At 39.2% G+C, this 15,349-nt stretch overlaps 1 protein-coding gene across 1 annotated transcript; it reads right to left on the reverse strand.

Moving 5' to 3' along the window:
* Positions 1-11,436: 11,436 nt before the first annotated feature.
* LOC140785764 (triacylglycerol lipase OBL1-like) lies at positions 11,437-15,012 on the reverse strand. Its single transcript, XM_073133747.1, has 5 exons — positions 14,677-15,012; positions 13,541-13,770; positions 12,775-12,808; positions 12,076-12,692; positions 11,437-11,976 (listed from the first exon to the last, which is right to left on the reverse strand). The coding sequence occupies exons 1-5, from the start codon at positions 14,987-14,989 to the stop codon at positions 11,728-11,730; spliced, it is 1,443 nt and encodes a 480-aa protein (XP_072989848.1). The 5' UTR covers positions 14,990-15,012; the 3' UTR covers positions 11,437-11,727.
* Between the last annotated feature and the right edge of the window lie 337 nt (positions 15,013-15,349).

A 15,349-nucleotide genomic window follows, 5' to 3' on the forward strand; every position in this document is an offset into this window, starting at 1 on the left:
TCCATCAACACTAAGTCCACCTCCGTCCGATCTACTGATGCCACTGGATCATAAGCGCGTAATGTCGGTGCCGTGCGTCCATACACCATCTCAAATAGAGTCATGCCAATGCTGCTATGGTAGGCGGTGTTGTAAGACCACTTCGCCCATGATAAGAACTTCAACCATCGTCTCAATATCTCTCCAACAAAGCACCTCAAATACTGCTCAATGTCTCGATTGACCACCTCGGTTTGGCCGTCCGTCTATGGATGGTAGGTCGAACTAAAATTCAATCGAGTCCTCTGTAATCTAAAAAACTCTGTCCAAAAGTCAGTAATACACGATCATGATCCAAAACAATCGTGCGTGGCATTCCATGTAACCGAGTAACATCTCTATCAAAAATTTCAGCTACCGACTTGGCTAAAAATATATGTGATAATGCTGAAAAGTGCGCATACTTGCTCAATCTATCAATCACCACAAAGATAACGGAATAACCACGTACCTGCAAAAGACCCTCTATGAAATCCATAGAAATGTCTTCCCAAACACGGTCTGGTATAGGTAAAGGCTGAAGTAATCCGGCCGGTTTCAATGTGGTTGCCTTAGCCCTTTGACAGACTTCGCAAACACGAACAAAACTCCTCACATCTCACCTCAATCCTGGCCATGTGCAACTCTGAGATATCCTCCTATAAGTCCTCAAGACACCCTCATGACCAGCCTCTAGAGTTTGGTGAAAGTGCTCGAACAGTTTTTGTTGCAATCCATCATTTGCGGGCACCCGAATGCATCCGCGGTCCAGCAGCAAACCGCTTCGGTTTTCCAACTTTGGATGGCTCTCCGGATCATCCATCACCTCCTACAACAATCTCAAAATATCTAGGTCATATGTACATGCATACCTCAGCTCATCAAGGAGGGGAAGGTAGGAGAAGAGTAGGCTGCAAGCTCGGCAGTATCAAGTTGGCGCGATAGTGCATCCGCTGCTCAATTTTTCGTTCCCTTCTTGTATTGGATTTCATAATCATACCCCAATAATTTTGTGACCCATCTCTAGTGTGCTGGAGTGTGTATGCGTTGTCCCATAAAGTATGGAAGTATGGAAGGCTCCTTTGATTGGTTCAAATAATGAATCGTCTGCCGAAAAAATAAGGCCTCCACTTTGTCACCGCATGCAGAATTGCCAACATCTCTCTCTCATAAGTCGATAATTGCTAAGATTTTTGTGGCAAAGCCTTACTAAGAAAGGCTATGGGACGTCCTTCTTGCATTTGTACAGCTCCTATGCCAACACCCGACGCATCACATTCCACAATGAACTCTTTGGTGAAGTCCGGTAGCGCTAGAACAGGTGCCGTCGTCATTGCTGTTTTTTAGTTTTTCAAATGCTATAGTGGCTTCATCTGTCCATCTAAAAGAGTCCTTCTTCAACAAAGAAGTGAGAGGAGCAGCGATCTTCCCATATCCGGCAATGAAACGACGATAATATCCGGTCAACCCCAAAAATCCTCTCAATCCGATGGTAGTAGTAGGAATAGGCCAAGCGGTCATGCATGCAACCTTTTGAGGATCCGCCGCTACACCATCCGCTGAAATGATGTGGCCAAAATACTCCACTTGTGGTACACCTCATAGGCACTTGGACTTTTTGATCTTCAATTGATTTTGCTTCAACAAATTCAGCATGTCCTCCAAATGTCGTCAATGCTCCAATTCAGTCCTGCTATACACCAAAACATCGTCAAAAAATACCAAGACATACTTTCGCAATAGAGGCTGAAATATATCATTCATGTGGCCTTGAAAGGTATCTAGAGCATTAGTGAGACCAAAAGGCATCACCCGGAACTCGTAATGCCCGTCCGGAGTTTAAAATGCAGTTTTGTGCACATCCATCGAGTGAACTCTAATTTGATGATATCCAACTCTCAAGTCAAGCTTGTTGAATATAGTCGCCCTTGCAAGCTCGTCTAGTAACTTCTCTATAACCGGAATAGGATACCGGTCCTTAACGGTAATAGCATTTAGTGCCCGATAGTCGACACAAAAATGCAATGTCCCGTCCTTTTTTTACACCAATAACACGGGGGATGAGTATGAGCTATGACTTGATTGTATGAGGCCTTGCTCCAACATCTCAGCTACTATCTTAGAAATAATTTCTTTTTGCACATGTGGATACTAATATGGCCTCATGTTTGCTGGTGCAGCCCCGGGTACAATCTCTATGTGATGGTCCGCCGCTCTCCTCGGTGGCAACTTCTATGGCTCATCAAACAGTCCAAAAAAGTTATCTAATAAATTAGACAATTCAATGGTAGTACCTGAACTCGTTTGAGGCTCATCTCTTGCTGGTACTAACTAAAGAAGATAGGCCAAATCATATGCACAAGGCACCACCACCATAGGCTGCATCGCCGGAATCGGCGAAGACCGAACCACCCCATCAAGCCGTATATCTTTGTTTCCTTATTTAAATTTCATCCACATGCTATGAAAATCAAATGTGACGGGTCCCAAACTTTGTAACCACTGAGTGCCAAGGACAATGTCTCGCTCCTCGCAACGCCAACGGATACAAGTCCATAATGATGTCGTGTCCTTTAACCCGTATACCGACCCGGCGACACAAGCTCTCCACCTTAAGCTTCGTGCCGTCTCCAATAGCAACATCAAATCCTGTGGTCGGTTCGGCATCCAAACACAATCTCCTCACTAATCTCTCGTCTAGAAAGTTGTGTGTAGTCCCTAAATTGATGAGGATGTACACACAATGCTTTCTAACGAGTCTGTCTACCCGTAACGTCCTCGGCGTGGAAGTACCCGAATATGCATGTATCAATATTTTAGCTTGGATAACTTCCTCCGCACCCACCTCAACGGCCTCCTCATGGACCTCTTCTGAACACTCCCCATCATCAACAACCTTATCATCCTTCTCAAGACCGTCGATGAGCATCACACTCCCGATCAGTTTAGAACACTGATGACCGGGGGTGAAACGCTGATCACATTGAAAGCAAAGGCCTTTTGTTCTTTGCTCCTCCACTTGGGCAGGTGTGAGAGTTCGAACCGGGGGGGGGGTCTTATGACTCTAACATCAGAAGAAGGTCTCAAAGGTGGTCGTGGTCTAGTACTCGTAGCCGCTATTTTTGAACCCGCAGAATTTCCAGCCGGCATTCTAGGTGCAAACCGCCCATCTCGGTTGCCCCAATTGGTTTTCGTTGTCATCTTTAGAGCCTTATGCTTTTGCTCCATACTCACGGCCTTCTCAAAGGCCTTCTCAAGAGTAGTAGGACAAAGAGCACGAACATCCGCTTGTACTCATCTCGCAGCCCTGAAATAAATGTACTCATCAATATCGGTTCGGGCCAAGGTGGCTCACAATGACTACTAACTCTTTCAAACTCAGCGTGGTACTCCAATACGGTCGTCCTCTGAACCATTTTGCTTAATGTGGCAGCAAAATCTTCATATGCCGCTGTCCCAAATTTGCGTGTAATCTTCCTACAAAAATTAGCCCATTTAGAAAATCCTCCACCATGAATAATCGATCTATACCAATGCAATATCATTCCTTGGAGGTGAAAGCTTGCCATCTGGACCTTTGCATCTTCCGTTGTACCTTGACAATCAAAATATTATTCAACTTGAAACACCCAATCCGTTAGATCACCGCCTTGGAATTTTGGAAAATCCAAGCGTGCGGCTCTCCTCTGAATAGCATTGTTGGGTTCATTAAAGATCCTTGGTTCAGGTCTAAACCTTTGTGCATGTTGATCACCTTCTCTAAATCCTCGAGCACATCCATCACCATCTCCAAAGAGATCAATCTCATCCTCAAAGTGCCAATCCTCCTCATCGACGAAGCGCACCGGTGCCGCACGCCTCTCGGGTTCCACCACCGCCGGTCTTGGATTTTGTAACGGAGTTGGGGGATGATGTGTAGGCATAGGTAAGAGGGGATCATTGATACTCACATGACACACCTGGACCTGTGGGGTATCGGTTCGATGAGGTCCCACCGCTGGTCCTTCTTGAAGCTCCGATCGTCATTGAGGAGATGACGAACCCAATCGGTTCATGACATATTCCTTAAAATCATTGTGATCCTTTTGAATTGTGTCAACTCTATGTAGCAATGTTTGGAACATGCTCATCAGTTCATTCACCAAGCCCATATTCACACCTATGGACATTGGTTGACTCGGTCCTACTGTGGTCACTCTAAAGAAATTGGCCTCACAGTTAGGGTTATTGTGGATTGAGTCTTCCCTTGTCAGTGTGCTTTCCACAGGACTCCTTGTTGATGTCATCTTCCTTGTTTCAACCATTAATGTAGGTCTGAGGTTCGCCTACTTTGATATCAAATTGATGGGTTCTTGTACCAAAAGGTCGGCTACGGAATAATTTCTTTAAGATCTGAATTTATAGTAGAAAGTAGTCTATGCAACTGTGGGAAATATTCGTCATATATTCTCCTATAGTCATAAAATTATGAAACTAAGTGGATTAGATTTATAACTCCCTGATCTACAACTTTTATATTTACGTCCTTCACAGATTCGAACTGCAACTAGGACGAAAACATGGAATAATGTGGGTGATGGTAGTGGTGACGGGAGGAGTGGATGTTAGGGTTATGGATGGGTATGGAGATGAAAGTGGATGATGGATGTAATTAAGGGATATAGACGAAGGGAATGAAGTGGTCGAGATCCCAAAGAAGAGGGGTGGCTCGATAGTTGAGGGAGATTGGAAGTTAGGAGAAACCTTGCCAACAGTAGAGGTGGAAGGATAGTGAAGAGGGAGAAGGGAGAGAGTCTAAAGAGAAGATAGGAGGCAAGAAATCAATAAACCAATAGCATAATGAATTTGGCTGCCATCCACATATTTATAGAGGCTAGCCAACAAATTCTAAAACAATAAGTAACCCTAATTCTAGAGGATTCCCACCGATCGCGTTTGAACGCCCCCGATCGCGTTCGAACGCACAAAAGACGTTAGCCCGACCACGTTCGAACACGCATTATGCGTTCTCTGTATTTGCGAACCTAGTGCAGGCGATCGCAAGGGCGTTCGAATGCGACCCCACCTGCGTTCGAACGCGACCTACAGGAAATTTATTTTAATAAAAATAAACAACTAATGCAATAAGAAAAGATCCTAACTAAGTGTATCAAGGCGTTCACAAAAGCGTTCGAACGTGACCCCTTCCGCATTCGAACGCGACCTACAGGAAATTTATTTTAATGAAAACAAATAACTAATACAATAAGAGAAAAGACTCTAACTAAGTGTATCAGTAAATCGTAACCCTAAAAGCCTTTCGATCTTCTCAACCCTAGCCACCATCTCCCTCCAGCAACCACCCTACCTTACGACCGTCCACCATTATCCTTGGTCATTTGCCACCCTCTGTCAACTGCCGCAATGCCGGATATTTACCGTTCTACTTTATTCTGATCTTGCTCTATTATTTTATTTATATATTTTTATCTACATCTCCAATTTACGTGAATCTAAAATTATTCGCACCCTAATTTCCAAGGCTACCACCATCTAAATTTTCAAAATTTTTCTTACGTCCAGATTAGTTCAGATCTGGTGCGTAACAATTATAAGGAGGTCAAATGCATCTATTATAAGATGATTAATGACATTGTGATCATATGTTTATATGTGGATGATATGCTCATTTTTAGCAAGAGCGATTTATGTATTAAAATAACTAATTTGTTTTTTCATCTCATTTTTATATGAAAGATTTGTGTATTATAAATATTATTCTTAGTATCAAAATACACCAAGATGAAAACTCTTTTGCATTGCCACAAAATCATTATATTGAAATATTCTTAGGAAATTTTCTTATTTGTTTGATAAAGTTCCGATAGTTCGTTATAATTCAAGCTTAAAGTTTGATATGGATAAAAATTAATGTGTTCACAACTTAAGTACTCAGGGTTATTGGAAGTTTGATATATGCAATGTATTGCACAAGTTCAAACATTGCTTTTGTCATAGACAAATTGGGTAGATATACTAGTTATCTTAATTTTAAATATTGAAAAGTAATATCCATTATAGTAGGATATTTGGAAGGAACTAAATTATTTGTATTATACTAGGAAGAAATTCATCTATTATTGAAGGATATAATAATGCAAACTATAACTATGAAGATGATGGCCATGGTTTTAAATCTACTAGTGGGTAGATTTCACTCTTGATGGTAGTACTATTTATTTGAAATCTAAGAAAAATACTTGTATAACTCATTCTACCATAGAGTTTGAGTAAGTGGCTTTAAGAATTGCAGGCAAAGAGGCTAAATATTAAGAGACTTTTGGATCGACTTACCTATATGGCCTAATTATATACCTCCTATTTTAATTCATTGTAATAGTCAATCCACTTTATCATAAATATATAGTAAATCATATAATTGAAAGTTAAGATATATATATCTTAGACATAATTGTGTGAGGCAATTATTAGAAGATAAAGTAATTACCGTGCATTATATTCGATCGTGCACAAATTTAGAGGATCCTTTAATGAAATGCCTTAACAAAGACCTAATTAGAAAATCATCTCAAGAGAAAGATCTAAGACCAGTTAATTAATATCATCAAAGGATGACAACTCTACCTAAACCAAGTATTTTCATACTCTAGATTCAAAGTTAAAAACAATTTTGGACGGTGATAATGTAACACGCTATTTTAACCTATTTAGAAATTATTTGGTAAGTGTTATGTTCATGTAATGAATAAGTGAGATTGAGTTAAATTCATAGTGAGTTCATATAATAGGTGTATTTAATTTATAGGAGCAACTAAAAGAACTTTATCTATATGAGTGCGAAATCAGGCATATTCTATCGGAGTTTAGTCAATTTCTACCATACTCATGAAGTCAGAATTAGCAAATTGCTATTAATGCGCATCTAGGAGGAACCATGTGATTTAGATTACAATACCTGTAAATTCTCTAGTTTTGTCATAAATTTTATTAAATCAACGTCTTTATGTCTATTTAACGTCCCAATAAATACTTGAAGATGTAAAAATCTAATTTATATAGTATTTTCACTTATTTATCAATATCTTTATGTAGTAGCAAGTATATTTTTGAAATCAATGTTAACTTTATTTTAAAATAAATGGGGGATTGTTAGGAATATTAATTTACATGATGTTATTTTAAAATAAATAAATAGATCTGTGAATTGATGTTTAGATAAAGCTTCTCTTAGTTTTATGATTATAACTACTCTAATTAATTATTTTATTTAATTAGCACCCTTTTTTTTATTATATCTTTTGGTCTTTTAATTTTCCAAACTTGTTTTAGTTATTTAACTACCTAGCACATCTTAGTTAGTGCCTTTTTATTTTCTATAAATTGAAGATGATGCTATTATTTTGAGATATAAAAAACCTTGGTGTTTATTATTATAATTAACTTTTCTTTGGATCAAGGTTTAATTTTACGATTTTCATCTTTATTCATGATAGTTTTATTTTCTAAGAATATATTGGCTTTGTTGTTTGTAATGCATCCGGTGAATGACAAATTTACTCGAGATAAATTCACCCTCTTCATCATTTCTAGAGGCTAGCCATTTTCTTTTCACACAGTTATATAAATAGTTTGACAACATTCTAGATTTATACCAGGTCATGAGCAATTTATTATTACTTCCAAGTTAAAAGTGTATGGATAAGTTATCTCTAAGCTTATCTCAAAGAATGACATATATTTTTGGAATTACTAATCTCAATTTTCAACTGTACTCTTCGGTTTATAAACGACTGTTGATGGGATAACTAAACTAAATAAAATGATATAACTATCCTTGAAAAAAAAAACTAACAGCATTTGTCATCTGAAATTTGAATTATATATTTAAAATAATTATTTTTTTATTTAGATAATTATTTTAACAAATATTAATTATCAAAATCAATTCTGTTTGAGTAATTAGAATTAAAACTAAAAATAACAGAAAACATAATACTTGACAACAAAAGGTAATAATAAAGATAAATGATCCAATAAAAAATATTAATTTCTCTCTTCTAATTTAAGTTGAGACTAAATAATACCTTTTTCTTTTCATAGACTGCCTCTTTTATTTTTCATATCATATTTAGGGTAAAATAATTATAGAATATCTCTAGTCTACACATGATGGTTACAGAGAGACTATTTGAAAATGGACGATAGTTCAAAGGGTGTAAATATGGACTAATCCAAAGAAATTGGATCTTATTCTCTCTAAGTAGAGGGCTGCTGTCCACCCCTACATTTTAGTCCTTGTCCTTCCCACTTCATGGATGAGAATTTTCCACTGAGGGCCCCCATCTCCTTTCACCTCTGCTTTGCCGCGTACCATGACAGCCAATGCCACCTCCCTGATTCCCTCGCCAATGACTCCCGTGGTGAGTTTCCCTTTCCTTTTTCTTCTTTTCCATGGTCAGAGCCTCGACGTGAGGGTGGTCGTGGTCGTTCTGTTGCCAATTATGTGAGGACTTTCTTTGCCGGCCCACGGTGATTGGACCGACGATCTTCGGGGTCGACGAGCGTCCCGGGGTGATGGCCTATGACAGGGACCCCTTCGCCATCTCTGACGAGACTCGTGGCCCCGATAGCGGGTGCCCTGCTAAGTGTCCGTTGGACAACCCGAGATCTCGCCGTGGGCGAGCCATGGGAACCCATACCGCGTCTCTCTTGTTCTCCACCGCACCCGCTTGGCACTTCGCCGTGGCGATTAAATATTCCCCGGTGCCAAGGCCATCTCGGCCCCACCCTTCTTCCTTCTCGCTATGCCATTCGTCGGCCAGTGCTCGTCGGAGCTCGTCTTGGCCGAGGCAAATTCGAGGTGATCACCTTGTTGCTCCCCTTTTCCGCTGCGACATCCAGCGATGTTTGGTCATCGGCGTCATTCCCGTTTCCCTCAATGTTTGGTTTCTAATCTACCTCTCTGTAGGTTCTTCCCTTAGCCTTCTCGGCTAGCAACTAAAACTTACAACTTGCTATACTGCCCAAGTGTCCTGGACTCGTTGCTCTACGAACTGTGCGACAGAGATTAATGGCTGTCAACACAATCTATCAATTTTACCTACCTCTGATTTGTAGGATGCTATCTCGTGGGGATTCAACTCTAATAGAATGCGTATCACCAACTCGTTATATAAAACTATCATTAATGGTAGTTGCAGATATCCGGCTTCTATTTAGATATCCCTTCTTCGAAAGTTAGAAATTTTCTTTAGCTTCCCATTTCTATCAAGCTTCACATTAAAGCTCTTCTCTCGCGAAGAGTACTTTGTATTGATTTTCTCGTGGGCAAGGGTGTAAACAAGCAGAGCCTGAGCGAACCGGCTCAGGCTCAGGCTCATGCTCGGCTCGAAATGAATTTCGAGCCTTAGAATTAGGCTCAAGCTCGGCTTAGCTCAAGTCGAACCGGGCCCGAGCCAAGCTAGACCGAGTCCGAGCCGAGCTCGAGCCTAAAATAAGCCTATTATCAAGTCTAATTCAAGCCGAGCTGGACCGAGCCAGATCAAGCCCAAGCCGAGCACCGCGATAGCTTAAGGAAGATGAGGTGGCCGACATCTCGAGGAGGAGATGAGGAGGCGGAGCTTGGCGAAGGAGGACGAGCTCACAAGCACCAGTGTCTAATGCATCCACCTCTCCTTGAGGAGGATGAGCTCACGAGCTTGAGGAGGACGTCGGCAATGCATCTAGCAACCCCTCGTCCAGCTTCAACGGCAGCATCACCTCGCACCTCTCCTTCACCTTATTCCATAGTCGAATGCATCCACTTCTCCTTTGCCTCGTTCAGCGGCGGTGTCGCCTCTCCTAGCTTCTGGGCTAGAGCTATTCCGTTCGCAAGGCTACAGTATGTTCCATAGCAGAAGCACCTCTCCTTCACCTCGTTCCATAGAATTTGGGTTTCGGATGCTCGACAGCTAGTGCAACCCGCAACCCGAGGCCTAATCAAGTGCAATTTTGAGATAGTGACGTTTTACGCTTATTTGGATCACATACCTCACTATCTGCCATGTGTTTTTTACCAATTTACCCTTAGAAGAACAATAGAGAACTAGAGATTAGACGGGCAATGGCAGCAAAGTACCGGCCGACAAATTTTGGGCCCCACAACAAGCCCTCGTGGCACTTGCCCCCGGAATCTCCTAATGGTCTAATCCCAGCCGTTCATTTGTCTTGACCAATTAGGATTTAGGATTCGCAGCCAAGTAGCAATACCTATCGAGCTTATCAAGCCGAGCTTGAGCGAGCCGACTCCAGCTCAGGCTCGGCTCGATATTAATTTCGAGCCGGTTTCGACGGCTCAGGCTAGGCTCATTTCTAACTGAGTCGAGCCGAACTCGAGCTTCAGCTGAGCCGAGCTCGAGCTCGAGCTCGAGCTGCTCGTTTATTTTGACAGTCCTACTTGTGGGCTCTACTATTATCGTGAAGAGACTTCTATCACATTTTTGCCCATTTCTCCTATTTCTAGCTTATTCGTCTTATTTCGACAATAAATTTTAGGTCCCCACCAACATTCTTATCTTGAAGGACTATTGGGACCAATGGTTAAAAATTAATGTCTCGACAAAGATTACGGATGCTTTGAATTTTATTTAGGTAATTATTTAGTAGATGATACGAAAAGAAAGAAACAATAGACTTTTTAAGTGGGGAACTAATCTCTGATATTCTTAAGATATGTGAGAACTAGGAATTATGCTATCCTAAGAAATCGCGCTTTGATTTCTCTCCTTTTTTTTCTCTTGTACCGCTTAACTTTACTTAATATATTCTAATTAAGGCTCCGCCCTTATTTTCTCTCAAAATAAAACACTAAATAAGAATATTTTGTTCACTACGAACCATTATTTTCTACAATATCAAAAATGACCCGCTCTTCTTCTTTCTAGAGGGAGAAACTTGGATCCGGCAAAAAAATATTGAAATGAGTTCATTTCCTCCAACATTTTTTGCCCTCTAAGATCTTAGCTTTGGTAAGTTTTTTTTAGTGTGCTATTTTGATAAGAGTATTTTGGTAATTTTAATTTAACCGAACTAACATCAAGGTCTTCTTTGCACATACTTGATAAAATAAATTGGGGGATCGATTTTTAAAATGTTAGAAATACAGGTTCTGAACTGCAAATGGTAGAAAAGATAGGGTGTTAAATATAAATTTCTTTAATCTTATTTAAGAGTGTTAAGGTGGTTTAACATCTATAATTAATTTTAATATATATATATATATATATATATATATATATATATATAGTAACTTTTCAATAAAAAGACCAATGTCATAATATCTTTCAGAATTAAACCTAAAATACAGGGATCAAATTATAAATACTGATATAACAAAATATAAATGGTAATTTCTCAGAAAGTGAAAGGAAAAAGACAACGGAGGAAAATGTGATGCTCTTTCTTTTGATTTCTTTAGGAAACCTCGTTCTTCACGTTTTTACACATATATATATATATATAGAACATCGTACAGAACCAGGAATTAATAATTCTTAGCTACTCCCTTATTGAATAGAACAATTACACGCCAACCGTAGCACAAGCCATATGGAAATAGTACAAAACGACAGCTCTCTGACGACATCCGGCGGCCCACTTCAGGAATTAAACCTTAAAAACATACGTTACTCTTGCTTGATTATTCCAGCACTAAATTAAATAATATTCGTTTTAGACCTGCTTGCTAGCGTTCTTGGATAGTCTTCCACCATTAACATAATCCCTGGGACTGTGACATGCAATACCAGGAATGATTAGCCCGAATGCCCTGTAGACAAGTGAGACGAAACTTTCCTGATAGTCCTTGCCAGCCGTCCACCGTATAAAGAAGGCTTTGAAGAGGTCAACCCAAGCATACCAGTACATCAATGGTATGTACTTTGGATCAATGTAGTTCTTGTTTGGAGCATCTTCCATAATCTGTTATAACGAAAAGGAAAAAAAAAAAAAGAATTATTCTACCGTAATCATGTAGACTGATTTCTTATTTGGAAATTCTTCAAGCCAAGCATACCATACCTTTCTTTCATACCATCCATTGAAGTAGACGCAAACCCCAGAGTGCTTGAACAATGCTATAGGTGGAAAATCAAAGGGAATTCGCGGCACGATATCGAAGCGGTACACCATCCGATAGTAGTCGGACGTAGTAAACGATTGTAGGAAGCTCCCAAATGTTGCATCTCCAACCCGAGGCTGCCCATAGGTCATTATGGCATACAAGGAGCTCATGATATCACTTTGATCATGCATGGCTAGCAAGGCAGGAAAGATGGTTGCAAGTGCACCGCCCAAGCTATGCCCAGTGACTACCAACTTGGCATTCTTGTGTTTCTTTAGCAAGGCTCTTAGCTCCTCTCTGAGAGTGTAGTATGCCACTTGTTTGGTGGGATCTCCATTGAACTCTTTGGGGAAGCCTTTCTTGTAGTCTTTCTCATCTTGGAGGCCAAGAGCTTTGAGAAATCCCATATGGACGTTACCCAATTTTCCCATGGAAAGCCAAGAGAGATCCACATCAGTGGACCAGTCGTTGGCATTGAAGGGTTCGGTGCCGCGGAAGGCTAAGATTATTACGTCTGCGTCTTGTGATTTGTTGCAAAAGATGAAGGCTTGGGTTGTATTGTCATTGAGGAATCCTGCATCATTTTGAAGGCTACCATTAACAACTATTCAACGTTAATTAGATAGCACGAGTGCAGGATATATATATATACTTACTGTTCCAACAACTGTAAAACCCTACGAAGTTCATCTGCATATGGATCAAAACCAACATAGTAAAGTCAGTACATATCATGAGCTTATATAAATTTTTTATCGATATTTATAAAAAGAAATTTAATGCTTCACAGCCATCGATTAACATTTGGATCCAACATTCTGAACTCAATATATATATATATATATATATATATATATATTCTCTCAACCTACAAAGTTTTAAGAATTTCTAAAATACTCAATAATACTAAGTTTGTAGTCCATAAAGTAATTATTATTTTTTACCAAAGAAAACAACAACTACAGAAGCATTAAATTATTTTTAGGAAAATTCGAAATATGTTTTATAGACTATATATATGTCCTTATTGTCAGTAGAGTAGCTTTTCTGATGATTGAATTTCCTTATATCAAGAACTGCATGCTATACATCTGAATATAGCATTCCCCCCCCCCAAGTTAGTAAAATAGAAAAATTTTCTTAACAAGTTCTCCTGCAAAAACTAAAATAAAATAAAATAAATTTAGTTTGGTATATATCTGAGTTGGATTTTGGCAAAATATGGAAGTGCTTTAAAATACATATTTGTTCATTAACTATTTAATATTATAATAGTGCATCTTTATTAGGTTAAATCATACTGCATAAGGACAATTTTCACGTGGCATTCTAACTAGTCATATGTTCCTCGTTCAAGAAGTAAATCTAGGTCAGTATATGCTCGATCATCATGTCAATTTTTTTTCTCTCTCTCTCTTTTACCTTCCAATGTTCGTTCACGGCATTCGTGATATAAGCAGCATTCTCGTACGCTATTTTGGATGCCATCATGCAGAGATCCAATAAATTTATGTCACTCATGCCAGTTTCAATGTCCTGCAGGGGGATATAGTGGATCAAAGATTTGCTACTGTAGAGATCAATTCTCTTGTCAATGTGGCCAATAAAGGTTCGGAAATTGGCTGCTTCGCGGTCAGGGATTATAAGAGAACCTGCACATTTGATCATTATAAGTAATATTTCAAATATAAAAATGGCTAGCCTTTCATGACTGCATGAAGAAGAAATTACGAGGGAAGAACTGTTATGCTAATATTCTTTATTAATATTAATTTAATATGTAACACTTTTGTGATTATTAAGTACGATTCAGGATTTCAGAAAAGTGTCTCAAGTTGGAAAAAGATTAAATACTTCCACTATTTTTGGTGGCTAGCTAATAAAGTGTAAACAGGCATGATAAACATGATCAGCAAATATTTTGTGATTTTTTTCTCGGCATGTGTTGATAAAATAAATATTTCCAGTAAGGAAAATCAATCTAACTAATCCTAGGCAAAATAAACATAAAAAAACATACGAGAAAGATTATTCCAAGTGCTTGTTAACATTTTTCATAGAAAAAACAGAACTCATGCAAATAATTACTTACCTCTCAGCTTACAATACCAATATTTTGTAAGATAGGTGAATGTGATTTTATATAAATAACAAGTCAAATTAGCCAACAGAATAAACCAAGGAATCATAGTCAAAATATATTAAGGAGAATTATATATCTATATATGATCATCCAATTACCACATAAAAGACAAAAACATTGCTTGAGCTGACAGTCGCATATGCATATATATATATATATATATAGAGAGAGAGAGAGAGAGAGAGAGAGAGAGAGAGAGAGAGAGAGAGAGAGAGAGAGAGAGAGAGAGAGAGAGAGAGAGAGAGAGAGAGAGAGAGAGAGAGAGAGCTGGTAAGTAGACTTTTAGTCAGTTAATTATACAAGCTGTCCCTCTGCTTGCAGTCTGCTAAATCTTAAAGGAAATGGAATAAATATTTATCCTGTGCTGATGAAATAAATTAAGTCAAGAAGCTGGTAAGTAGAAGTTGATCAGAACCTTTGATCAAGTTCCAGAGTAAGCCAAATATTCCACCATTAAGAGAGAACAAGTTCAGGATAAATTCAAGAAACATCCCAAGCATCTTCATTGGGGCACTAATGGATGCGAGGAACTTCTGAATAGCTATGGTAATGGCGGTGACCCAATCAGCCCGAACGTTCTCGAGGTCGAGGACGGTCGAGCCACTAGTCTCCACGAACCCATAGCTCGTGAGGCTTCTCCTAAGGAACAAAAGGCTCAGGATATCGATCAGCCTCGCTCTCTCGGGGCGCAATATCATGCAGCCCTTATCAGGAGATTTGGAAGCCATTTCAGAGCTTAGGAGGTGGAGAATACAGCAAAGAGGATGGAGAAGAGACCCCTTTATATAGAAGAAGAAGAAGAAGAAGGGGAGGTATCTGATGAATCCTATTGATGGATGGACGCGGTAAATATTGAAGTACAGTAGTTGATTGCCAGCCTGGATAGACGCTCGTAAGTCGTAGTCTCCAACTTGATTTACTTTCTACTGTAGCCGATGATAAATAATTAACGTGATTCATGCAGCAAAATATAAATGTTTTTGTTTGTTGCCACTTGCCTATGATGGATAAAATTGGCTTTTGCCTTCTCTTTTGTTTTTATTTTTGCTTGTTTTTCCTTGATAAGAAAGATTCTTCTCTTTTATTTT

Source organism: Typha latifolia, chromosome 4, assembly GCF_019914945.1.
Source record: "Typha latifolia isolate L0001 chromosome 4, TyphaL0001v2, whole genome shotgun sequence".
Lineage (NCBI taxonomy): Eukaryota > Viridiplantae > Streptophyta > Magnoliopsida > Poales > Typhaceae > Typha > Typha latifolia.

Excerpts from the sequence above, each read along its gene's own strand:
- LOC140785764 (XM_073133747.1), bottom strand. The coding sequence starts at position 14,989 with ATGGCTTCCAAATCTCCTGATAAGGGCTGCATGATATTGCGCCCCGAG. Across the intron at positions 13,771-14,676 it reads ACTCTGGAACTTGATCAAAG|GTTCTCTTATAATCCCTGAC; the intron begins GTTCTGATCAAC and ends TCAAATGTGCAG. Across the intron at positions 12,693-12,774 it reads GTTTTACAGTTGTTGGAACA|GATTCCTCAATGACAATACA; the intron begins GTAAGTATATAT and ends AAAATGATGCAG.